The 26,033-nt window shown below is 41.1% G+C and overlaps 1 protein-coding gene across 3 annotated transcripts in view; it reads left to right on the plus strand.

Annotated features, from left to right (window-relative positions):
• The first annotated feature begins 331 nt into the window (after positions 1–331).
• myripb (myosin VIIA and Rab interacting protein b) overlaps positions 332–26,033 on the plus strand; it is an 87,655-nt gene continuing 61,953 nt past the window's right edge. For 2 of the 3 annotated variants that reach the window (XM_076080392.1, XM_076080391.1), the window contains exon 1: positions 357–521. In XM_076080392.1, coding sequence (XP_075936507.1) covers positions 412–521 — 110 coding nt within the window. In that variant the 5' untranslated portion in view covers positions 357–411. Of the gene's footprint in view, positions 522–26,033 lie in introns of all 3 variants that reach the window. The other variant, XM_076080393.1, reaches the window with a different exon arrangement.

Here is a 26,033-nt window from a genome sequence, read left to right on the forward strand (position 1 = left end):
CAACCGTGTTTGTGTTTGTTGACAGACGGACCAGGCAGTTACACCTGCCTGCTTTGTATGCTGAATGCAAAAACAAGATTTTATCTCACTGATTTGATTGTCTATGAACTGGAGAGTAAAGCTACTGTACACTCAACTGCATAGAGGGATGCAGATTTATGGTCATTTCGGAAGCTGTTGAATTGTGTAAAGGAAAAAGAGGACAGCGGTATACCTGTCCAGTGAAATGATCTAAATGTGATTTCTACAACATTTTGTACAGACGTTCATTCAAAAGCACATGTTAAAATGCTCTGTCCCTCTGTCTTCCTTCAGGGTTGTCTCAGCCTCGGCCCCCAGAGCAGCATCGCCTGTGCCTCTCCTCGTCCTCCCGTCTTGGACCAGCAGCTCAGCGTGGCGAGGCCAGGAAGGATGGGCAGGAAGCTGGACCTGTCGGGCCTGACTGACGATGAGGCGGAGCACGTCTTGAAAGTTGTCCAGCGGGACATGAAGCTGCGAAAGAATGAGGAGGAGAGGCTGAGGTGAGATTGGTTTCTCCTGCCTGCGCCCTTTTTCTAGTATTTTTACACATTAAAGGCGACACAGAGGCTACAGGGTGTTTGGAGAGGAGCTGATAAGGAGGGATGACATTCGCCTGTGAACAGAAATGACCAGATATAGTGTTGTACAGCTCGCTCAGCTGACAAAGACTCTTTGGCCTTCTATATATTTTGTCTTGGGTTTTCCCCTCTACAACTTCATCTGCTTTTGCGTTCCTGTGTGTGAAATCTGAGACCTATTAGTTAAAAAATACTACGAGTTTCAAGTGGTAAATCTCTTACTGTCATAATTCTACACTACATATGCTGGCATGTAAACATATCAATCAATGCACCATGCTAGAATGCTTGACAGGCGTACCAACAGTAACTGAAGGTTTGGGGCTTAGCGAACGGTCAACTGCAGGTTTTTATTTTTTTTTGAAAATAAGAGTAAATCTGCACAAAATACTTCTTGGTAAATGTAATCCACCTGTTGGTGAACTAGGACAGCTTACTCGCAAATGATTCATTTTATCCTTTTTAATTGATTGATTTGGCGAGCAAACAATCCTCAAGATCCGTGTTTATCTGGCTAGACATTCATGTTAGTAAATCCGGTAATTATTATCATTGATATGTGTTCATGCATCCACAATATTCCTTTTTATTTGTCAGAGATTGTACTTGAAGTCTGTTGTTGTGACATCTGATTGAAAAGTGGAAGAATGCTTTCGAAACAAAGCTACTGCAGTCGTTTTTTTTTTGCAGGATTTCCAGTTGTTGGCTTTATTAAGGCACAGTCGGGGGCTGTAAGCAGGAAGATGCTTGTCTTGTACTTTCCCCTTGCGGGCTGTCAGGTCTGTGGGTGTCAGTGGGTCCAGGCTTCAAGGCTCTGCTCCGGTGTCATAGCTTCTCACTTAACATGCGACAAGTGCTGGCCCCGGTCCTCCTCTTCGCCTCGCTGTCCTTCACTCCCTCCCTCCTCTCCCTGTGACAGCCTGTAGACGGAAGGGATTTGGTTCGGTTAACTTGCGACGGGCCTCCATGAGGGTTTGGTCATCAAATCGGTGGTCAAATCAGTGTGTCTGCTTTGTGTAGTTTCACCAGGACTACAGGGAGACATTTTAGTATCACAACAAAATTCAAAATATGTCTTTTGCTGCGTTTTAAGTGTCGTTGTACCCTATGATTTTGTAAACGCAAATATGCTCCTACCAACCAGGCCCCAGCACCAGCTATTTTGTTGTGGAGATTTGATGTCTTTCTTCAGATTTGAACGGCGATCCTCTGTGGTTTTGTGTTCTTGCCACAAGGGATTAGACTGCTTTACTCCGAGCACTAAACATCTTAGCTGTACTCTGAGGAGACTAGCAAAGTTGCCTCACCAACCAGAAAGCAGCCGTTGGTCTTTGCCTTTTTGAAACTCTACTTATTTTTTCCCAGAATCTGTTTCATAGCAGAGATGATGTATTCCCAAATTACTGGGCTGTAAAATGTTCTCCCACCAAGCTGCCATGAATGATCAAAAAGTATTTATGCCTCTCGGGCTGTTATTACTGCTGTTTACTGCAAAGAAAAGATGAGCAGATTAATGCTGATAGGAGCAGGGATACGCCGATGAGGCAACAGTTCTTCATAAAAGCAATCAGGCTCTGTGTTTGTAGCCTTATCGCTTCGTTGGGACTTGTTAAATGGTTTAAAAGCAAAGTTTCCAAAGTATTATTAGACGCAAGCTGAGAGTCAAATTAGGTTGCAGCTCAAAGTGCTCATGTGTTTTACGATCGCACAGATTTTCTTTCCTTCTTGTTTTTGTGTGTGTATTTACTGTTAGATGTTGTGTGTTTTCTGAAAACCTGATTGATCTTGACTCAGTATTAGCGCCTGTCACACTTCTTTGTTCTCTTTTTGTCATTTCTTCACAGCGATGTAAAAAGCCAGATCAGATCCTTAAACTAAGTAAAGGTATGTCACACCAGACTGTAAAAATACTCCCATCAAAGTAAAAGTTCTGCCTCAGTATTTTACTCGAGCAAAAGTATGAACAAAATATATACCTTACATATCGAAAATAGTAGTACTTATTATACAGATTGTCGCCTTTCAGAATGTCGGAATGTTAAATCTTAATCACTGTGTCGTCTCATCTCACCAATGCATCATATCTCATAAGCCGATAATGTGTTTTGTGTTATCAGCAAAGTATTTGGCAACTATAGCTGGCAAATAAAAGTGCCATAATACAGAGAGGACAAGTAAAAAGTGTGCCAGATTTACAGTCCCTCGCCTTTCCCTTGATACATCCATGGCCTTTCTCTGATTGGCTGGAATACTGTCACTTTGTTTGTTTCCCATTTTCAGAGCCAGGGCTGTGTATGAGCACCAGATCTTATTGTTCACTCGGAACGGACAGCAGCTTTCCTATGAAATGTAAAACCTTTATGGTATATGAATAGGTATATTAACGCTTGTGTACAGCAGATGGTGGCTGAGTGTTTCAGTAGATGGCTCTCTCACTATGGTTTTTTTTTCGCTTCCAATGCGTGGCGGACATTTGTTTTTCTTCCCTGAATGAAGTCAGCCCTGCAGAGTTGTAAATTACCCTGTTGAAGGATTCATGGGATAGTTTATAAGCCTCAGCTGGCAGTTTAAATGCTCTCATTTTAATTTTCTCCCATGCTGAATAATAGGAAACGTAGAAACACTTAACTGATATTACCTTCTCTCTCATGAATACTGATACCGTCATAAATATGTAAATAAAGCGATGCACACAGCTATAAGCCTAGTTGTGGGCGTTCTTTACAGTTTCGTTGCTCAGCTAAAGTTTAAATGTGGGCTTAAATTGAGTTGACTTTTTTTTCCTACTTTTTAAAAAAAATTATATTATTTATTTTATATAACTTATCATTTTTATTCTGATGACACACCGCTTTTACTGCACTTTTAAAAGTAGTCTGGCTAACATAAATGATTTCCTGGCTTCTATTTTCAAATGAAGTAAAGATAAAGCTCATGTCTTTGGCCTTTCTGTAAAAGCACCGAAACGACATTGCAGCAATGTACAATTTCAAAAGGTTCATTAGCAACAAACAATTGATTCTTCTCATTTTCGCACATAAAGGCCCTGCATGCCCTTAAATCACCTCCTCAAGTGTTTTCACTTACATGTTGTCTGGTCAGACCTCTCAGGACTGTGTGGGTGTGTACCCATTGTGCTTGACTGACATCTCCTTGTTAGGTTTCCGTTACCTGTTAGGGCGGGACTATTACACATTTACCAATTTCATAGGCCTATTTTTCCTAGTAAGCACAGGTGTAATGAATGATGACTGTTACGATTTACTGAGACGTTAATGTTATGAGTAACACCTGTGCTTTTCCTACATTAAGTCAAAGCGTCTGCTGTGAATAAAGCCTATAACTTAAGTTTCTGACCATCAGTAGTGCTATAGAGAGATGTTTTTAAGACTGGCTACTCGATCTGTCACTATCCCGTGTGTGTTGACCGAGAAATGTACCAATATGCCAAAAAGGGCAAGGAAGAAGAAGACTGCTGGCAAGCAAACATGAATGTAAAGTATGTAGCTTTTTAAGTTTCAGATTCTACCATCTGCACTGTAAATGTTTAATGAGGAAGGAATTGCATTCGATATGTTCATTAGGCCCCCACACATACATAGACTACAATGCATTTTCATTTTCAGTACATTTCTGAATTGTTGTGTGCGTTCACACTTTAGGCGTCTCATTTCTGCTTCCCATTAGTTCGTGGGTGTCTCAGGAGCTCGGCTTAATAAAATGAAGGGAGACTGCTTGTGCCGTCTTTGCTCCTACACCTGGAATAGTTCACTTGTTTTACCTTTAGTTCCTTTGTTTCCGCACACTGAAGTGTTGGCTGTTTTGCTCTCTCTTTTTCTGTATTCTTTTGTTTGTTGTGATATTTTCTGCCAATGGCTGCTTTAACTGTGAGCACATAGCTGTCTTTGGAATAGTGCTACGAAAGTAAATCTTCAGTAACTGCCTTTTATGCAACCTGGAGAGTGAGAGTGTGAGTCTGCCAATTAAAGAGAGTGAGCAGCTCAACCTCTGGCCTCGGCCGTCTCAGTGGCCATACAGCTGGAGAGGCTCATTATGGAGCAACAGGAGACTTAGGGGAGCGCAGACGTGGGCCTACTTAACAAACAGCGCAAGCACTACCAAGGGAGGTCAGACTTGGAAATGATTATAGATGGAAAAAGCTATCCACCACTGCCTCTGTGCGAGTGTTGAGAAAATGGCTGGAGCTCCAGCTATTGGTGACCCTAACAGGGTAATTTGCTCTTGGTGTTAGGAAGGATCACTTCACACACGTGTCTGGCAAGTTCTTGTATGGATAGGCCAATTACTGTTCCTGTAATGCTTACTCCAAAACAAATTTCAAATGCAGCTGTGGCAAGTCTATCCTTCCTGTACAATGGTCTGTGGATAAGTCTGAATTATTTGTGAGTTTGTAGGTCGATTCATTCCATAATCAGTCTCTCTCCATCGTTTTCTCTCTTTCTTTGTGCGCAGTAATTCCTGGCTCAAGAATATTTTGCATCAGCAGTTTTAATTAGTCAGTAAAATAGTGACTGTTTTTGTAATTAAATTGTGATGTTGTGTTCAGACAAGTGAGCAGTAACCACAGGCATCTTTTTTATCTCATTATGTTTGAGTTAATCAAGCCATCCGTCGCTTCTTTATACTAATCTTTGAGTCTCTATACTTCTATCTAACATGCCTCACGCATCCAAAGGCTCGAGCTTCTTTCTATCTTTTTCTTTATGTCGGCTGTTGTTTGTTTTAGCTCCGGTGAATGCGACAGGCAGGAAGGTACAGGGAGCAGGAGTCCCACTGGGAGGTTAGGAGAGGAGGTGGCAGACGATGTCACCCTGTCGGGGCAGGAGCCGACCTCTACTCTCTCCTGTGTTTATCCTCTTTGCTGTCTGTCTAGAGATGACACAAATGCACACCTGCTCAGCTGTCCATACAGAAAGCCTTTAAAAAAGTGTACCTCAGTACATCACAGCCGATAAATTGGTGTTTTTGGATTTCAGAGTACAAGCAGTCAGAGGATTTTGCCCTTCCTTACAGGACAGTCCCTTTGGGCTGCAGTGCAATCTACTTTATTATTATTATGATTATTATAATATACTAAAATCAACTTTCAGGCCTAAGGTCATGTCCTTTCAAAGCATTGGCTCAGACTTATTGAACGCCCCTTCCCCAAATACAGTAAGTAGACCACTGTAGAATATTGAATAGTCTATGTATTAGCTTGTTTATTGGTTTGATGAAGTGTTTTTGTAATGAAAGAGGTTTCCCAGACTCGTGAACTATTGACCTGAACTTCAGAAATCCTGCAATCGTGTAACGAGTCCAGCGCAGCTTTGCGGGTGCTTGAATAGCTCCATTGTGTTCAACAGACATGTATTATTCCTTGATTCTCTGAGGTGTTTATTCTGTGCTGTAATCCAGTGTCGGGTCGTATGTTAACATGTGACGTTATTTCGCATGAAACGGCCCAAAGATGTGAGGTTGTAATGAGTAACTGCACACACACACACACAAAGAAGAGTCTTAGCAACAAAACAGCTTCATGTGGCTGATCGTCTCACCTCCCTCCATCGGCAGCATGAATGAGTTTGTATGTAGCCAGGACAGCCGGTCTGGAAAGAGTTAATTTCAGTCTGCCTGTTGTTGTGGCAGGAGTGTTCTCTTGGCTGCGGTTCCCGTTCGGTGGGGATTAACTGTGTAACGTTATTGGTGTGGGTTATTTTTCAGAGTCATGTTGATGCGGGTTGTTTTTGATGTGGAAGTGCACTGTGTGTGTGTGTGTGTGTGTGTGTGTGTGTGTGTGTGTGTGTGTGTGTGTGTGTGTGTGTGTGTGTGTGTGTGTGTGTGTGTGTGTGTGTGTGTGTGTGTGTGTGTGTGTGTGTGTGTGTGTGTGTGTGTGTGTGTGTGTGTGTGTGTGTGTGTACAGTGAGCAGGAAGGACCAATCCCTTTGACCTTTTTTTCTGTAGCCACATTGGCAGGTGTATTACCCAGTGCGTCTTTGTGATTCACGACATTTCATGGTCTGCCAGGGTAACATTATGATTAATACGGTGCCCTTTTATGCTCTCATTGATGGCCTAAACTGTTTACAACTGCTCGACCTAATTCACTTTTTTCTTTTGTTTTTAGACTTTTGTTTCAAAAAAAGGTGGAATAAAAATGTCTTTGTTTTTCCCTGACTACTCACTATGTCAGTACATCACTGTAGTGTTTTTTTTTTTATTTCATCACAGCTGATTATGTACGTTTGTTTTGGTCTGACTTTATGCAGTAGATGACTTAATAATGTCATGCTCTCATATGTGTTTCTGGTCGACAGGAAGGTGAGCAGATTTATAAAGGTCAAAGTGCAAATATTCTGCAAAAGGAAATATTTATTACTTGCATATTTCAAATGACAAATCAAGCACCCCCTCTACATTCCCTTTGCCGTTTTTGCAAGGAGGGTTTGAAAGCATATGGAAACAGAGTGAGTTTCTGATCAGCTTGCTTTCATGTGTTCAGGGCTGTTGGGGTGATCTGTACATCTGTCACAGACTCTGTGATTTCTAATTAGTCTTTAATATGGCCCTTAGTTGATGATGTTCAATATAATTAAACTTAATTAGCAGACAGAAATATAGCCCCCCTGACCACAGCAATTATACATGAGCATGCTTACGCATACTGTGTTCACTCTCTCTCACACACACACACACACACACACACACACACACACACACACACACTGACGCCCATTTATCTGAGGTGCAGCAGCTCTTTGTAAGATAATACAGTCCAGACATTTGAATGGTCAAATATAAATATCTTTTAAATATCTTTCATCTACGATATTGAGGCTATGTTACTATTTAAATACTTAGTAATCTCTAGAAACAGATTCTGCCTCCACATGTAGAATCTGTAGGCAACGGGTCAAGATTTTGCCGTCCGAAGTATTCTGGTTTATGTTTGTAGTCTGAGTAGCATTGACCAATCATGTTGGAGAGCAGGCTTTGGTTGAATCCAGGTAAACAGTCTGTGTGGACAGCAAAGGTGGAATGCATTGGCTGATGGGCCTTATTCGTCCAATCCAACAGATTTGTATAGCACTCTTGATTGCTGGGTTTTTGTTTAGAGTCTTGTGCAGGAGTCTGTACAACTGCACCAGGCTTGCCACTCTCCATGTTCATGTGGATGATCTATCAAGCAACACCGTTGTACTTGAGCACCATAAGAAGTTTGGCTCTAGAAATTCCTGAGAAGAAAGGTGTGTCTCTCTGGAGACATCCGTTTGCGCGTGCGCTGTGCATTCGCTCTAAACAGACGGTGGTTTACGGCGTCTGAAGGAGGAAGATTCTGATTTCCCCTGAGTCCTCTGGAGCTGCTGAGCCCACAGGATCGGCTGATGAGATAGTGAAAAAATAATCCACCTCGGCTACTTGTGGAACAGTCGCTTTCATAGCTCATACATAGCTTGTTTCCAGCTGACCGAGTAGATAGGTTCCTCCTCAATAACCTTGCCTGCGTGGACGTGTACCTCTGTGCATGTGTTGCATTTTAGCCTTTGCTAACTGAGGTTCAAATGGAGGTGAACGGATCACTGCTCAGCCTCGTCTTCCTCCACATTAACGTGTGTGCATTCCCACCCAGATAGGAGTTATCTGCAGAAAGATTAAGACAGACTCTGAGCAATCCCTGAGCTGTAACGTTTCTGTTTGTCCAGGGCTGCAGTGATTACTTCTGCTGCTGGCCAAATGTCAAGGGCTGTTTTGAGTCAGAGGAAAATAGTTGGTTGCAACAGGAGGTTCCCTGTCTCCTGAATCTATATAGTTTACGACCTCTCCCGTGTTTTTTTTTTTTCCCCCATCTGTTCTATTTCTACCTCTCCATTTATCATTCAGATGTCCTCTCCTTAAATATCCCGTCGGTTTCTCTCTACCTCTGTAGATCCTCATTAGCAGTAGCCATGTTGTGTTGAGATGGCGGGTGGCGTTGGAAGAGCTGCTCTCTGTCCAGAGGGAGTGAGTGATGCTTGGCCTGACAGCAGGGAGGCCTTCCTTTTGTCTAAATAATTGCCACACTTTTCTCACCCATGTCCGGCTCTTCAGAGACACAAGACTCATTTACCTCCCAAAGCGCCAAGTCATTCATCCCATGGGCCTTATCTCCTGATTGACATTGAAGTGATTGAACTTCTGCCATCGGTGTTAATTACGAGGGCTTGTGCTGTTTGCACAAGGTGAGGCGAGGTTCAAGTGCTTGGACACGGACGGACCCACAGCTTAAGAGAGGGTCTGTCTTTATGGTAGTTCAAAACAAGACAAAGGGAAGGGTTCCCTGTGGGATTATAGTCTGTTTTAGAGGGGAGGAGGAAGACGAACGGTACACTCTGTGCACAGGTGCAGTCTGGCTCATTACAGAAAATGAATCCTCTTCCTTTTTGTGTAACCACTGCACTGTGTCAAACCCTCTCTGTATTCAGGTAATGTTTTGTCTCTGTTCCAGTTGTCTTGCTCTTCCAACGAGGTGTGTTTTCTGTCATTATTCCCTCAAAGCATTTAAATATGCTGTCTTACACTGAATGGTAATGCGGAAGAGGGGGATGACTGTTTTTAGATTTAAGATCAGCAAAGGGCCCGTGGGAAAAAGTTTCATATATTTCTCTCCCCTTTTCATTTCATTTTTCTTCAGAGATTTAGTAAATAAGCAACATTTGCATACAATTAATGAATGTTTAATGTCATTAAATACTTAATCAAAGTTAGTGCAATTACCAAAAACAATCTGGTCATCACTCTTGTAGAACAAGGATTTAGCGCAGAAACATTTACTCTGTAATCTGTGAATCATTTAGTCATTTTTAAGCAAAAAGGCCAAACATTCACTGCTTCCAACTTCTCAAATGTGAGAATGCGATGGTTTTCATTGTCAAATATCATTGTCAATTAAATATCTTTATGTCACCTTGGGAAAATTCTTTTTAGACATCTTAGAGACATAAACAGAAAAATAACCTGCTAATAATACAATAATGAAATACCAGTTTATTTGTAAATGTATGCATTTCATCTCCAGCTGCCACTTTGAGAATGTTGATATGCTATCCAAAGAAAGAATAAACAACTGGCCTTTTCAGCCAAATTAGCTTAAAATATTATTAGTTTGAAATATTTTAGTGTGCTGCAGATTTTAAAAGATTAAGTGGCATTGCCCTTACCGACATGGCTTACGAGCGTGCCTCAGTTTGTGGACCAATTAGCTAGAAAATACTTCCCTGTGAAGGCTCTTGAAGAAAGCAAACACATCAGCTGAGGCTGGTTGGCAGCAGAGGTAATCTGTTTACATCACATCCTCGATGACGGAGCTGCGTTTGTATTACGTCACCCATTCTGCACACAGGACACACAAACGCACAAACACAAAATTAAATTAGTGCTGCGCTTTCCCTACAGTCCTGTGCTCCATCCACCCAATTAGATGGATTCTCCCTCTGCTCCAGCATCTTTGACCCCAAACCTCAAGAGCTCTAATTTATGAGATGGATCTAATCAGATAAACCTCCATACGTGTGTAAAAAAACAACAGAGACTCGCTGTTGGAGTGTTTTACCTCATGTTAAAGACCTCTCTGGTTTATTTTGGAAGGCCATTGATTATCATTTTCTCCTCCGCTGGATCTATACTGTGTTTGTGTGTGTGCGTGTTTTGGGGGTTGGATCTTACTGTCTCTCTTTGAGGAAATGGGCAGAGCGTGATCAATATCTGCCTCCTGTTCCTGTATTTCATCAGTCAACACAAAACAGTGGACGACACACTGTGATACTGTGTTCAGGGTTTCTTCTCTCTGCGTTGCTTTGTAGCTTTGACTGTTGCTGTACCTTTTACCTTTTGGCCTTTTCTTTCCTTTATCAGTATAGCAGCAGATTGAACAGGAAAGAGGGAAAGAGAGAAGGGTATGCAGCAAAGGCCTCAGGTTGGATTCGGTAAGGACTCAGCCTTAGTGCATGAGCTACCAGGGCGCATAATAGTTTGTGTGTGTGTAATAAAGAACAACTTCTGTTTGTTTCGGTCAATGTTGCCATGGCAGTAGTGCATGAAGCCGATATGCTCATAAGGCTTTGGTGTGTATGGGCTCTCCCCTTTTATATTAAAGCCTAACACTAATGAGCTACATAAAGCACTCCCAATTAAAGCAAAGCCCCTTCATTTTCTGCTCTTTTCTCACACTCGTAAGGATTATGGACTTTACTTAAATCAGCTTTTAAAACACTTTTATGACTTAGTCCTGCTTTTATGTACAGTGACAGATTTTGGTCGTGCCCACTTTTAATGCTGGTGTTGCTTCTTATTATGGTTTCTCTACTTAAAATGTGATTTTATGGATCTTGTAATTCCTCTTTTACTATCCCTCTCTTCTTTTGCTTCTGCTTATTTTTAGCTCCTCGGGTGTTTTACTATTCTTGTTTGAAATGCCTGTAAAGCGCTTTATAAAAACTGCTAAGTGCATTAAGGTTTTTTCTTGAGATGATGCTGCTGATGTTGATGATAATGGTAAATATTAGTTGAAATCATTTATATATTATATGACTAAAAAAACAATAATCATTTTAGAGTAAATGTAATAAGAAACCATTTCATTTCATCAGCCCCGTTAAAGCACTTCTGCCCACTGAAGCACTCGGGCTCTCTTCTCCGTTTTTACCCATAATCCCTTGCATTCATCAAACTGTGGCTTCTCAAGGTGTGACGTTTGACATCTTGACAGAATTCCGAAAACCTAATGAGTCTCTTGGTATTTGTTGACTTTTCACGCGTGTGTTTGTGTGTTTTCACTCACAGCTGAAACAGTCCCCGTGACAACTAAACAACTCTGCCTAAACTGCTCATGACCTTGGACCACAATCAGTGTAAATACAGAGAAGGACATTCCAGATCATTACTACCTCCAGTTTATCCAAATTAAAGATGTCTTAAGTAAAGTGTTATTGTTAGAAACTTCACTAACCAGTCTCGCCCTCTAATCAAAGTAAGAAAATCCCTTAAACGTGAAGTAATGTTATCTCAAATATACAGAAATCTAGATTTAAAGACTTATTTGTTACATAAACAATCACACTTGGAGCATTCAATGACATCCAGTAAACCAGAGATTCACCAGTCACATACACTAAATAACACACGGGCCAGACATGCATGAAGACTTTTTCCATGACTTGTAATCAAAACAACCCAATAATGTCATTATAGAGTTCTCAGAAGAATCTACATCACCGCCATTAAAACTTACTGCGGCCTGAGGTGAGAGGAGCAGGCGTCGACCTTTATGGCATAATGTGATTGGTATAGAAACATGCCAGTCAGTATCTGTGTTATTAATGAATATCAAATCATGCATTAGACACGTTTATTGACTGATGGTTGGTGATTTAAACCTTATAAAATGTGTTCAAAGGAATGCTTTAGTTTAATCCATCATTTCGATAACTGTTTGTTTAAATATCTGCAAGCTTTATCTCCCCCACTTAAATGAAACCAAACAAGGCTCACTCATTCTCTTTTGTTTCATCATTCGGGGTGCCAGTCTACCACCGGTGGCCGTTTTTCAAGTAGCACGCGTTTGCCAGGGGGAACCATCATTGGTTGAGTAACCAGAGATTATGAGTCACAGCTGGTGCTACGGTTGGCTCGCCCTCCTCTGTTTAATGACTGCAGGAACCGTGTGTTCTGATAAAACTGTTGCTTGGTAAACCAGCAAACTAAACGCTGGGAACGGATCCTCCTTTTCCAAATGTTTGCCAATGGTGAAATTTAGTATTTTGCACATTTCTGAGTCCTTGAACCTTTAGCTCAGATTACTTCCTGTGATTTTTTTTGTCTATGATGCAAGGTTTTCATCTGTGGGTCCCCATTAATTTAGTTTGATTTCATGCACACGCATGAGGAGGCACATTTGATGTGTGCGAAAAGTTACCTGATCCACACTATTCCACTGGTCTACAGGGGGCGATAATGCGCCAAGAAACACAGCAATACTCTAGCAAAGGTAGTGAAGAAAAAAAATTGGCTTAAGAAATAGGGAATGCATTTAATGTTTTTGTTAGACCTCAAAAATACACACATATAGTAAGGGACAATGCAACTAATGAGACATAGGACATTTAAAGTCTTTAAAAAGCCTTTGTACAGTTTGACTTGCAATGTTGTTGTTGAGATCATTTTACTTAGATCTCAGGGAATATACTTGTGATTTCAACCTGCCAAATGTCATTTGCACCGAATCCAGTCAGAACTTGTCAAATTCGCTTGTCATGTTTTAGTCTTTATGTAACTTTGCCTTCAAGTCAAATGTAATGCATACACTTGTAGACATATAGACTTTCCCTGTGCTTTTCCATACTCCTGTCTGTTTGTCTGAAACTGTCACTGGAGGACAGAAGATAAGCTGCAGTCTGTCTGTGATGTGTCATTTGTTGAGGAGAATGTGGCGACTGCAAGGACGGGCATGAGGCGAGGCGGACGGATGAGAGGACGGACGTGAGAGATGAGGGAAGACATCTCTCATGTTTTTCGTCCGTCCTTGATGAGACACAAGCGATGCCGATGATGAGAGCTCCGCTCCATTAGCCGAGGCTACTGCTGTTTCTTTACAGCACGTTTGTGTGAGGGCGAGGAAGAGTTCTTGATAAAATGTATGCTTTTCATGTGTGTTTGCACGTGTATCGGTATCAGAATCAAGATGTATACTGCAGCATTCATTTTTGGCTGTATGATTGAGTGCACAGAATGTGTTGGGTATAGCTGCTGCCGTTTCATCATAGTTCTCGACATATTGCTGGTGATTGATTGTTTCTAGAGGGGTCACACCTCCTGCAGTACAATTGATTGAGGTTGTATCTCAGGGATGCAACTTTCTACCGCTCTAAATGTTAGAAATTCAGCTGACAAGACAAAGCGTCTGCTATCTTCCTCTGCTGTCATAATCCATCCCAACATGTCTCCTCCTCTCAAACAACAGCTCAATTTTTTTTTGGGGGGGAGGCAGTGAGCTGCAGCCATGTGGCAAAATACCACAATAACAAGAAGCCATCCATGGCTGAAACAAAGTCCAATGATTAAAGCCATTCCTGTCAGAGTTATATGGCCAGTAGAGGAACTCCAATTACTTGCTGAGTCAAAGCCAGCTGATTAGAAACTAAGGCCTATCACAAACTGTAGCTGGGCTTTGTGATGACTCTGCATAAGGGATGGCTGTGGGTTCGCGGCTGTTCGCTTTTGGTTTTGTCACCTGATCACTGTATGTTTTCCTTTATTCCTTCTGCTACTCTATGAGCAACTTTCTCTCTCCGCTTCTGTTTCTCCCTCTTTCCATTTGTCTTTATGATGATGGTGGTGGTGGTTTTGGCGGGCCTGCTAATATTGACATATATGCTATTTTCACAGGCTCCGTACCCTCTATTTAAGCCAGTCCAATATCACCCGCTCTCACCTCTGTAGGTCATCACTGCCCTTGTATTGTTCACTTTCTGGGATTGTACTGTATATCATAGTGTAGGTGGATGAAGCATGGGGCGCACTGCTCATCTGCTGGTACTCATTAGTTCAGTGCTGGATCCCTGCCAGCTCTACATCTGCAATTACAGTTGTGGTCAAGTGAAGGAAAGCAGTGGCGTAGTCAAGGACATCTGGAGACATGTGGAATACATATCCAGACTTCTCTTTGTCATTAAGGGAAACCCAACATTCATCTTTAATTGCAATTAAATATATAGCCAGCCTGGGCTCACTATGATTAGCTGGATTAACCACTTTTTTAGCTAAAGTGGGGAAGACAGATTGATAATCCAGTGACATATTAACATGTGATGGTTTAGTACTGTAGCAGCACCCCCTGCGGTTCTCATTGTGTGACTGTTTCGCAGGGGGCACAGGGACTGACCCCTTCGATTCACTGTGTTCTATTGGAGACTGATTGTGTTTTATGACTGTCCTCTGTATTGAGGGTTTTGCACAGCTGCAGTGCTTGGTTGCCAGGTTGTGAGATGCTAAAGCAAATATGTTAATGGAGCTTTGCCACTGCTCTCTTCGACGGGTTGCCAGGCGCTGCCGCAAGCAGGATTGTGAAATGAAATTGGAAAATAATGTTTTTGTTTTTTTTATCTTTAAAAAAAAACAAAAAAAAACGCAATAGCACACAGTGCAGTCTGTAGTCGGACAATTTTGTTTTGTCTGTGTACTCCATCCAGCACACTGGATTTAAAAGCAAACAATGACTCTTGAGTGTAAAGTGCTGACTTTCCTTTGAAGGTGTTTACATCCATTGAACCGTAAAGAAATGGTAGCCCTTTTTATATTTACCACCTCAGGCTATAAAGCACAGTGAGACCTACTGTTCACCTAATATAGATGTGAATGCCCTCAAACACCCTCAAACCTGAAAGTCAGCACTTTAAAGCCATTGTTTCTTTCAAAAACAAAATGCTGTAGAACGACCAAAGCAATGAAAAACACATCACTGTCCGAATACTTACAGACTGCAGTGTAGGGCGGTACTCAGCCAAAGGCGGCCTATTTGTGTCCAACAATAACTTTCCCTCCTTGATTAAGGAACAGTGGCCTTGGAAAATAAAGTTCCTCTAGTCTAAACCATTAAAATGCACTCCCAGTCTCTCAACCCTTCCCATCTTAGTGCGGTCTTTGGAAAGGACCTTCTTTGCTGGGCCCGTAGGGAGCACTGTTGTCCATGTTGTCAGGACCTGGCTGGACTACACATGGCTGCACTTTGTTAGGCCCACTGGCTGACCACAGGCCTCAGACCAGACTGAGTGACACACAACACTTCTGCCAGGCTCTTTTTTTAAACCACAACGTCAAATCAGACGGTTTTGTTCTTCACCATATTCAGGCCTAATGCAGTTTGACTCTGCCCTGCTTTATTGCTAAAAAAGAAAACTATGTCTCAAATGTTCACTTGTAGGAGGAAAAGGTTATATAATTGTCTACTTTTAAGTGCTGTAAAAATGTGATGGAGAATTTTTTGAGCTTTTGAGCTTTTTGTTGCCTCCTTGAGATGAAAAGTCCAGTGTCATTCAAGGCCTAAAGATAGAAGTCTTTATATTTTAAAGCATATAATGTCTGTTAATCACTGCTTTTAGTGCCCTCCTCTGGAGTCAGGTGTCATTGTACACTTTATTGTCCTCAAGCGCTGTTTTTTCTCAACTTGGCCTCATCAGCTCCATGTTTATTGATGTCTCGGGTTATTTTGTGATCATGGTAATATACTGATATTATACTATTAATGTTAAGAGATGAGTTTTGTATCTCTAAAATCTCATTAGGCTTCAGTGTGGCCTTTGCAAGCATATTGTTGGGAAAATGTAACCCTGCAAAGTTAAACATCTCTCTTTTTTTTTAATGCTTGGTTCCACTCATGTGAGAGTGTTTAGCCAGTCAAAACAGAAGCTCCTCGTGGATATTGACCATGTGAAAACGATTCATTCGTCCCTTCTTTCATTTCCATAGGCATCCTGAAGATAGATCAATGCATATAGACACACATTTTGTTAGGGATGCCTCTTTAAATTCAAATTATCTCATCGTGTCTTGTGTCTGTATGCAGTTGTTGATCATGTGTCCGTGGGTCTGCGCTTGTGTGTTTCTACTTGTTGAAAGGAGACAGATTTGTAAATCAAAGAAGAGCTTTTACTGAAGTAGAAATGTTCTTACAAGGCTAACGCTAACACTTTAAGGCATTTAAATCCCAATTCTGTGTTTAGAGAAACTCTTGCAGACATCCAGTCAAACTTGACCATGCTTTCACTTGCAGCAAGCTATCACAGCACAGACAGGCTGTTTGGATCGCGCAAACACAAACAAGCAGCGAGTCGTGTATCCTTGAGCGGTGCAGCATGATCGTAATAATTAGCAGGCCGAAAGAAGACACTCATTTAACATAGCTCCAGACGACAGCGTAGCCCGAAATAGCCAGTCCGTCGCCTGAGTACTTGAGCAGGCAGCGCACACCGCAGGATGAGTTGACAGGGGAAGGGAGCGGGAGGATGTGGGTGAGATGGAGGGCGACAATTAGCTGAGCTTGTCATTCTAGTGATTAAACACTGATTTAGAAGCGTGCTCTGTGGGTGCGTGGAGTTAAATTGGCTGTGCTGCGACGATGTAACATGCAAGGCCGGGGGTCACAGTGCAGCAGTGCAGCAGTACAGAAGTGCGGCTCTGTTCGGCTCCATACCTGCTCCCTCCATGGAGGTCTCACCGGTGTTTGTTTGTGGGCCAGAAGTAATGTGAACACACCGGGTGAGTTTGCTCCTGCACTGTTATCCCTTTGCACCTGTTAGTTTTTGCGTTGTTTTTACACGGGGCGACTTCACCACGGTTCCACATGATAATAAATGATTTTCAATAATGCTGCTGAAGGAGCTTATTGTTTTTCTGTGTTATCTTCAAAATGGAAGGTAAATTTGCTGCACTGCTCTAATAAGTGTAGGTCTTGAGACCTGAAGGCTAAGCAATCCAATAAGCAATGTGCCTCGGTGCTTTCTGTTGACAGTAAGCAATATTAGCAGATACAGACCCTGGTGGTAGGCTACCACTCTTTCATAGTGTTCGTATTAATACCTACAGGAACTTTTCTCTCTACACCAAATCCCTAAATAAACTCTACTCCTTCTAAGCATGAATATTACATGAGGGTAATAAATCAACTGTTCTCCTTATTTTCTCTTCCATGGCTGTTTAGTTTCCTCCTAATTGTGCGACAGTTCTCCGCTTTTATTTTATGCATTGTTCTCCCCAGACAAACTACAGTGTTAATGTTTAGTTGAGATTAATGTTGAAGCAAACTCGCACTGTCACCCTGGTGCATTTAGGAACCATGGGTTGTTAGGTAACAGGACAAGTCAGACTTACAGTGAATGTAAAAACACAATAATAAAATGACCTTCCTTGTGCACAGATTCATCTCTACTCTATAGTCTGCTTGGCTTGTTGTTGGTAGCTACATTATCACTAATGGCAGATTTGAGAGTGAGAGTGAGACACACAGTGCATCCAGTAAGCCTCAGCCTGTACATGAAACATTATTTATGATTATGCAAGTGGGAGGCATGAGATTCTGACTCATGGCTAGAATTGGTTAGAAGTGAACCTGTTTAAAGCTGCATTTATTAATATTTTCATGTTTAGAAATACTCAAATGACAAACAGCCCACAACTTTACCGTTTTGGTTCACTCTGAATGCTCTAATCAGTGTTGTTTTTTTGTCAAAGCAGTAGCTCTTTTCAGAAAAAAAACAAAATTAGCAGCTAGCCGGTGTGGCTTCAAGTAGATAAAGAGCCAACTATTTCCCTCAGGAATTGGCAGAGACAGAACTAATCTAGAAACCATCTTGTGCTGGAATCACACCAGGGATGTAAAGTGGGAGGCCCTCTCCTCACTTCCTACCCCCTTACTTCCAGCGCCCTTGCTCAGACCACATATATAAAAATCTATTTAAAAACAAAAAAAGAATACCAACTACAAATTGTTGTTCCGCTGCCCCCAAGTAGTACAATTTTATTTGCTTCTGCTCTAAAAGTTATTATTATCATTAATGTAAAAGTCCACTTTAAATTTCACCATAAGGCCAATCTTTTCTTTCTCACAGTGTTTTAAACTGTATAAAAGTTGGCATCAGTGATGTTGGAAGCGTTCTGGGACAAGCCTATATCTAGTTCTTTAAAACTGAAAACTTTTCCTCATCTTTCACTCATCTCTATAGGCTCTTCAGGCATGTGAGGTTTAGTGAGGAGTTACAGCACCAACAGTTTCATGTAAGAGTAGGTTTTAATATTTTGTACCAGCACCTTTTTGGATGAACACTCGGTCTCTAAGAATATGTCAGTTTCCCCTGGAGATTCGTCTAAAGGAAAGACAAAGTCAGATGGAAAGGTAGAACGCTTCCCTAAACTTCGCCTCTTTGTCTCCAATCGGCAGGTTCCAGACATCGATTGTGTCTTGCAGGCTGCCGTGTGCAGTTAGTCGTTGAAATGGTGGATGCAGTCGTGAAACTTAGTCTCCACTTGTATTCTTGTAGATAATCTTTCACCTTTACTTTGCTTTTAGACCTATATTGAAACAAACACAAGCCATGAAGCATTGGCAAATAATCTTATTTAATGAACGTTAAACATCAAATATAATCAAATCCATAAAAAAGGAAATTGTGTAAAATCAATGACAATGTGTTTCGTGATTTATTTCTCAGCGCCTCAGGGTCTGTACAACAGAGGCCCTGTATGTATTTATTCAATTATGAATGATGGTCTTGTGTCTGGTTAGTCCCTACATGACATAAAGGCTGATGTTGTAAATCCATCAAGCTAGTCCTCAAGGTAACACTGAGCAAAGTTAAATTCTCCACCTGAAGGAAATCTTGCTGTCGTGGCTCACATTCCTCGGCTGCGTTGTAATTTATGGTCCCATTTTGTGTTGGCGACACTTTATTATCCTAATGTACTCCGCTCTGTGTCATATCAGCAATAATAATTCTCTCCTCACCCCCAGTTCTAGTTGGAAATATTTATGAAGTCATTTTAAGAAAAGGGGTTTACAGAACATTCAAGCGATTTACACAGTCAAGGGCAAAATACACTCAAAACATTAGAAAGCCAACAGTGCAGTTGAAGACATGATGCTAACTGCTGCATTGACTAAACACTCTGGTATTTTTCTGAATGGATGACTTGCCTTGTTCTCGCTTCAAAATCGGACATAATGTGATGTGCACAAATAAAAAACAAAGTTGTCCATTCTTGCTAATACACACTTGACACCCCAACTTACGTATGTACACTCTCGCTGCCCTTCCTCTTCTTCTCTATCTCTCCCAGCACCTGGTGAAGTCTGTGTTGTCCTCTGAAATCTTATTGTCATTATTTATGGAATCAGTTTGGGCTAACTGCGGATACTTTATTGTTTTGTACTTGCCGGTATAGCTGCAGTGGCACAAATTGTGTTTACCACAAGCTCCTTGGGGCACCACATATCCTGCCATACCTCTATAGTGACTTGCATTACGATAGCTATGGTATAACCTTCATTACAGCCCAGGGATGTTGTGAGATACAGTACAATGTTATAGCTTAATTGATGCTTTGCTGTCACAATGTCAAGACGATGTGATATGTTACCAGCAAACTCCATATCCTTTTGAATATGCTTGTAAATGTTGATGTAATTGTTAAAAGAATAGTTTAACATTCTGAGAAATATCATGTATTTCCTGCCAAGAGTTATGAAAAGATTGATACCACTCTTACTTTTAAAGCAGTTTCATCGTGTGTTTTGTAACTCTTGAGAAAAATACTTGGAAATTATTTTATTTTTACCTGCATAACAAAGGTCAGGCTATAGCTATTGCCCCCTGTCTTTCAGTATTTATGCTAAGCTAAGCTAATTGATCTTCTCATCTCACTCCCAGCAAGATAATGAGTAAGGTCCCTTTTAATTCCCTTATTAATACATACAGTCAACAGACTTGAGACTTCAGCAGTAGTCTGTTGGCTTGGTAAGATGACAGCATAAATTAGCATCTCACAGTTTGGTGTGGATGGGTGCGAGGGCTCAGAGGTGACAGTAGAGAGGGTAACGGGGGCTATTAGGCCTGTAGCTGTGTGTGTGAATCGAACTGTGTGGGAAACAAGGAAAGCTACAGTAGCAGCAGGATGCAGCAGTGATTCATTGAGTAATACAGCCCACCACTGTGTGGAGTTTCAGGCCTACAGAGTCATTGCAGGACTGTGTGTGTGTGTGTGTGTGTGTGTGTGTGTGTGTGTAAAAAATACACAAGACAGAGTGAAAGTGATATTGAGAGGAGTACAGGGAGGGTAGATGGGAAATGAGATAAAAACCCAAATACATTGGTTCAAGGACGGAGCAGAGTTTATAGTTTTGGATAAAAGCGTCTGCTAAATGACTGTAATGTAGTTTTAACGGGGCGCCCTGTCATTTCCTGTTTCCATAACGACGGCGGCACCTGCTAATGAGATTGGCTTCGTATTCATTTGTCAGGAGATTTAGGATTAAGATTCATCAGTATGGCTGACACGTATGAACGCATCACCACAGTGACATGATGAACCGCTTTTTCATTATTGCATCACCCCTCCAAGACTCCCTGCCCTGCATCACATGCACATTTATGAGCATGATTATCTCAAATAATGGACATAGTATCCTCCAGATTTTGTAGATGGAATTTTATAGGTGGCTGACATAGAAATTGCTTGTCGAAAATTCTCTCCTTCCTGAAATACAACTCAACATGCTCATACCCAGCAAGGTATCATAACGCAGCAGCTAAGCCTGTCTTAATATAGGGATTAATGTCTAGATAAGGATTTGTTCAGCAATAAGCTGCAGTGCATGGATGCTCATCTCTACATGTCATCCCAACTGTGTGTGCACGTCTGCTGATAAGCAAACGCATAAACAGATGTTTGCAGAATGATGCTCGTGCGCAGTTTTGTTAATGACAAATGCAAAGTGTGGGTGGACAGTATATTTGAACACATATGGCATTAAAACAAGACCCCCCTTTTTAGAAATGATAAAATATATGTGTATGAGTAGAACTTTAGGATCCAAATTATTGGACTATCCTCCATACTGACTGGTAGAGCAATCAGCATGAGCCCAGCGATGACTCATCCATGTGTGCTGTTAACTGCATGCACAAACACAAACACACACAGACACAGTCTTTCCAAATAATCAGTTTTCTTCTCTGCTCTCTACCCACTTTCATCTGGAAATCCCTGTTTGTTTGCTCCAATCCACTGCTCCTCCCCCTTTGTTTACCCTCACTGTCATTCACTCTTTCTCTTTCTCTTTCCCAGACTCTCTCTGTTTGCTCTCTTTCATCTCATTTCCACACACCCATCTCAGCGGTCTCTCATTGTCTTCTATAGATCCTCCCCTGTCTTTGGTGTCTGTCTTCCTCCACTGTGGCTCGAGGCAAACAGTAATTGTCCTTTCATCGTCTGTCATCACACTGATACTTTAAGGACGCAAGAGACCCTATCCGATCTCATACAGTGTGCTCAGATTAGCTTAGTTAAGCATAAAGACGGCAAGCAGGCAGCTTTTTCCAAAGTTCAATAAACCTGCCAGCACCTCTAAGGCTCACCAATTAATACATACAATAAAACATGTGTTTCAACTTTGGATAGATCAACGCTAGCCCTGCTTTCAGTTTTTCTGCTCCAGCTTTATACCTAATGGTCAGACATATGAATGGTATGAATCCCATCTAACTGAAGTCAGCCAATAGGCTAATTATATTTCACAAAAATGACGATCTACTCCTTTAACCATGTGTTGTTAGTAGGATATCACCTTTTGTCTGCTGAATATTATGCTACAGCCATGGGTTAATTAGCTTAGCTTAGCATAAAGACCTGAATCAAGAAACGACTATGCCACCAGCACATTGGAAGATCACCAATCACCAAGCTGTTTCTCCCTTCCTCAAGACATTATGCTATGCTGAGCTATAGTATACTCCTTTAACCATGTATAAGTAGCCCTAAGATATCTAACTTTGTCCTAGCTTGCCTACGTAGTATGCTAATACAGCCAGAGGTAATTAGCTTGGCTTAGCACTGAAGGTAGGGTGGACTGGCTCAGTGCAAAGTTTAAAAAATACACCCATTTCACAAATAAATGTATTTTTTATCTTGATGCATTATTTTACTTTGGACAGAGCCGTGCTAGCTGTTTACCTCTGCTAAGCTAAGCTAATCACCTTCTGGCTATAGCTCAATGGGCAGACAAGACAGTGGTATTGATCATCTCATCAAACTCTTGGTAACAAAGTCAATAATTATAATACCCCAAATGCCAATCAATTTAAGGACATCCCATTTTAATGAGACATGGGATGCAGGAAAGATGGCTGATAAATTTCCCTTGTTAAGTTAAGTAGTTGACTGCTTTTTAAACAGCTGATAAGCGCTTGCATTATCTGCAGTCATTCTTCAAGAAACGTGTTCATTTTTAAGGCTATTTCTGACGAGATAAATTATAATCTATACACCATCTGAATCCGTTTTGAACTTTCTACATTTTGTACATTCATTAATTCTTATTTGATATATTGTACTTGTATATTCTTATGCCTCCTGTCAGAGATAAAATTGCTCTTGATTTAGCGGCACACTCTTTGCATCAAGAGGTTGGTGCTAGGACAGGGTGCCAGAACGTTCTGTGGGTGTGGAACTGTAATTCATCTGGGGAATAATCAAGCCGCAGCACACGTCTATAATGAAATTATAGTTTTTAATGAAGTTGCACTCATTAAAGGCAGCTAGGAGATGAAGAGGCGTACTGTTTGTTACTGTCTGTTTGCAAGCTGTGTTGTCTTCTAAAGCTCAGAGGCCGGATCATAATGAATGGAAAAGTCACTTTAGAAGGTCATCCTCAGACACAGCTGAATTATTACAGGCTAGGATCGATACACACTATTTGAAGTCGCCAACAGCTTTCTGTGCGGATGATTTTTTTTCCATTGCTGTTGTTGTCTGACATTTAGCTTTGTTTGTTGCGTTTTTTACATTTTGACACACTACATCCTTCTGTAGTTTCTCGATTATAGACTTACTTCTTATACAATTATTGTGTTTAAAGCAACTTTGGGTGATATGTGACCACCAGGGGGCAGAAGGACTGTATTTTATTTTTAGTTAAATCCCGCATACTTCGTACTGGCGGTGTAAATAATTACTCACTAAATCCGCAGCTGAAAATAGTCTCCAACAAATAGGCAATGTACTCCTGTCAGAGTCACATTAATGAAAAACTACAGCGCTCAGCTGTTTTAAGAAATTATTCAGCCTTTTTTCAAAATCAAAGTGTATATTTGTGTTTTTTTTTTTTAAAGATCTGTCTTCAGTAATGAACGGCCTTCGGGCCGAGAACCACAGACCGTTGGAGGGAATCGTAAAAGTATTAAGGGAAGTGATTAATGAGTTTGGTCTTTTCATGGGATTGGTTTACATTAAGAAAAATATACAGTTTGCACCTGTATCCTGGATTCTCACTTGGTTCTGCACCACAATTGACACTTTCACAGAGTAAATATCAAATATTAATTTGCTGATACAGGTTTAAATATGTTTTCTTAGGAATTATCTCTTTTCATTTGTCATGCCATCCCCGCATCTGTCATAAAGTATTCTGTGGGTTGTAGCTCCTTGGGGGTCATTTTTCCCTTTTATAAACTTGCCCCAGTTCTTTATTTATTATTAGGATTTAGAAAAGCTGTTTACATTACAGTTCATAATCACTTTGTGGCATTTTGCCCTTTTTCAAATGCCCATTCCTTGGCGCTGGGAGACAGCTGATGGCAATCAGATGGGAAGATAAATGGCTGTCTGTTCAGACAGAGAGTAGAGAGTTGGGGTTGTGAAGGTTGACACTCGGTGATGGTGAAGTAAACACACAGCGTGCCCTTGCACGCAGACTGTAGTAGACTGCCAAGTCTCTGATCTGCTAGTGTTGGATCTCAACTGAGTGCTCAAGAGATGGTGCCATATCGGTGTAAATGGAGTGTGAGAGAGAGACATTACAGAGACATCATGCTGGGAATGAGTGAGTAGTTGTGCTGCAACTGAAAATATTGCTGGTTGATGTAATTAATGAGCATTTTTGTCAAAGATTGTTGACAGCAAAATTGTAGAAAAAAAATGTTTTACTTTAAATGGTCAAAAATGTAAAAAAAATGTAATATAATAAAATTTCAGATACGGCCCATTAACATTAACCAGGAATTATTACTTGATAAAAGGTGTGGCTGACTTTTATTTTACAATATAATAGTAAAGTCATTTGAGGGAACGTTATTAAACCAATTCAAATATCAAATATAATATCGTATTAAACTGCTATTTATTACATTTGCAGCTTTTATTTCATTCTCATCATGTAGAAGGACATTTGATAGTGTTTTGAAAACGTGCTGTACATTATTCGACTGGCTAGCACACGCCATGGCATCAGCTGGGACACCTATGTTCAAGGAGCTGCCATTCTGCTCTTTAAGGCCATAAGCTACAGTATGACCTATGAGTCAATGTCAGGTTACCAATGGAGGGGAATGGATGGAGAGTCAAGGCTGTGTCAGTCCTTGTCATCTCTGTCACTGGGGTTTGTTACTTCATTAGATTGAGTTATTGAGGAGTTGACTGGCCAGGGACAACCTTTTAATATGTATTGTCAGACACAGATGGTGAAAGAGCACTTTTATGTTGCACAGAGAGTGACAGTCAGGGTAGAGTAGCTAGTGGTTATAATAAAACTGAAATTAGATTTATTTTTTTTTAACACTATTTTATACATTTTAATTCCATCTCGTTCAGATCTATTTGTAATCGTGTTATAATATAATATGAGAATAGCAGCAAGGAGAGGATCTGTACCCAGCTACGGAGGAAATGCCTCATTAAATAAAAGCATATATGCCTGTCAGATTGAAGTCAGAGTCATCAATGATGTGCAATATCAATGTTATTCTATGTGGCTTATGTAGCGTGAGTGTGCGGGCATTTGTTGAGAGTGTCGGAACAATGTGACACGCATGCTTAGAAGCATGAGCGCATGTGCGTCTTAGCATATCAAGCAGGCATGTTTTTGCAGCAACTCCTCCTGCTGTCACTGGACTCTGAGGACTAAACAGTGAGTTAGAATGCAGTTATAGCTGGAGCAGAACACTTTTAAGTCTCCTTTCATGTAGCAGTAATCTCCCATAGTCTTCAGCTACACCTGTCCAGCTGTGATAAATCTCTTTCCCCCACTTAGTTTTTTCCCCTCTCTCTCTTTCCCTCTAACTCGACTGCTACAAGAAACCAAAGGTGACCAAATCAAGGCCATAGTGATGTTATTTTCTCTCTATAAAGCCTTTTCCCTTTTCAGTCACTCCCTCTGCTCTGAATCCCAGAAGCCCGACTTGTGTAATTGTTTGCTGCAGAGTCATTTTTGTGCACGTGAGCATATGTTTTGGTTTGGTTGAACACGAGTGCCTCCGTCTATATTTTTGTGTAACTGCCAGATTACACACAGGCTCCTGCCTGCACACTTCAACCTGAGATTAAAAAAAAAAAAAAAAACTTTTATCTGCAAGAGTGCCTCAGGAAATAATAACCGCTCTGGAAATGAACGTGTTTGGCTTGAAAGGACAAGACCACCGTGTGGTCTGGACTCCCTGTGGTGTAAGCTGTCCAGATATCATAAATAGAGTATTATGTGTGTGTTGAGGCTGAGATAATTGTATTTATGAGTGCTTCTATTGGGTTGTCTGAGGACACTTGAACATCAGAGAGTTCACTGCAGCTCACAGCAGCCATTATAAGAAAGTTTTGTTACAACGTTAAAGCCATTTCACCAGAATGCTAAATGACTATGTGACG

The sequence above is a fragment of the Anarhichas minor genome, unplaced genomic scaffold (assembly GCF_050575085.1).
Source record: "Anarhichas minor isolate MPS153535 unplaced genomic scaffold, ASM5057508v1 ptg000074l, whole genome shotgun sequence".
Taxonomy (NCBI): Eukaryota; Metazoa; Chordata; class Actinopteri; order Perciformes; family Anarhichadidae; genus Anarhichas; species Anarhichas minor.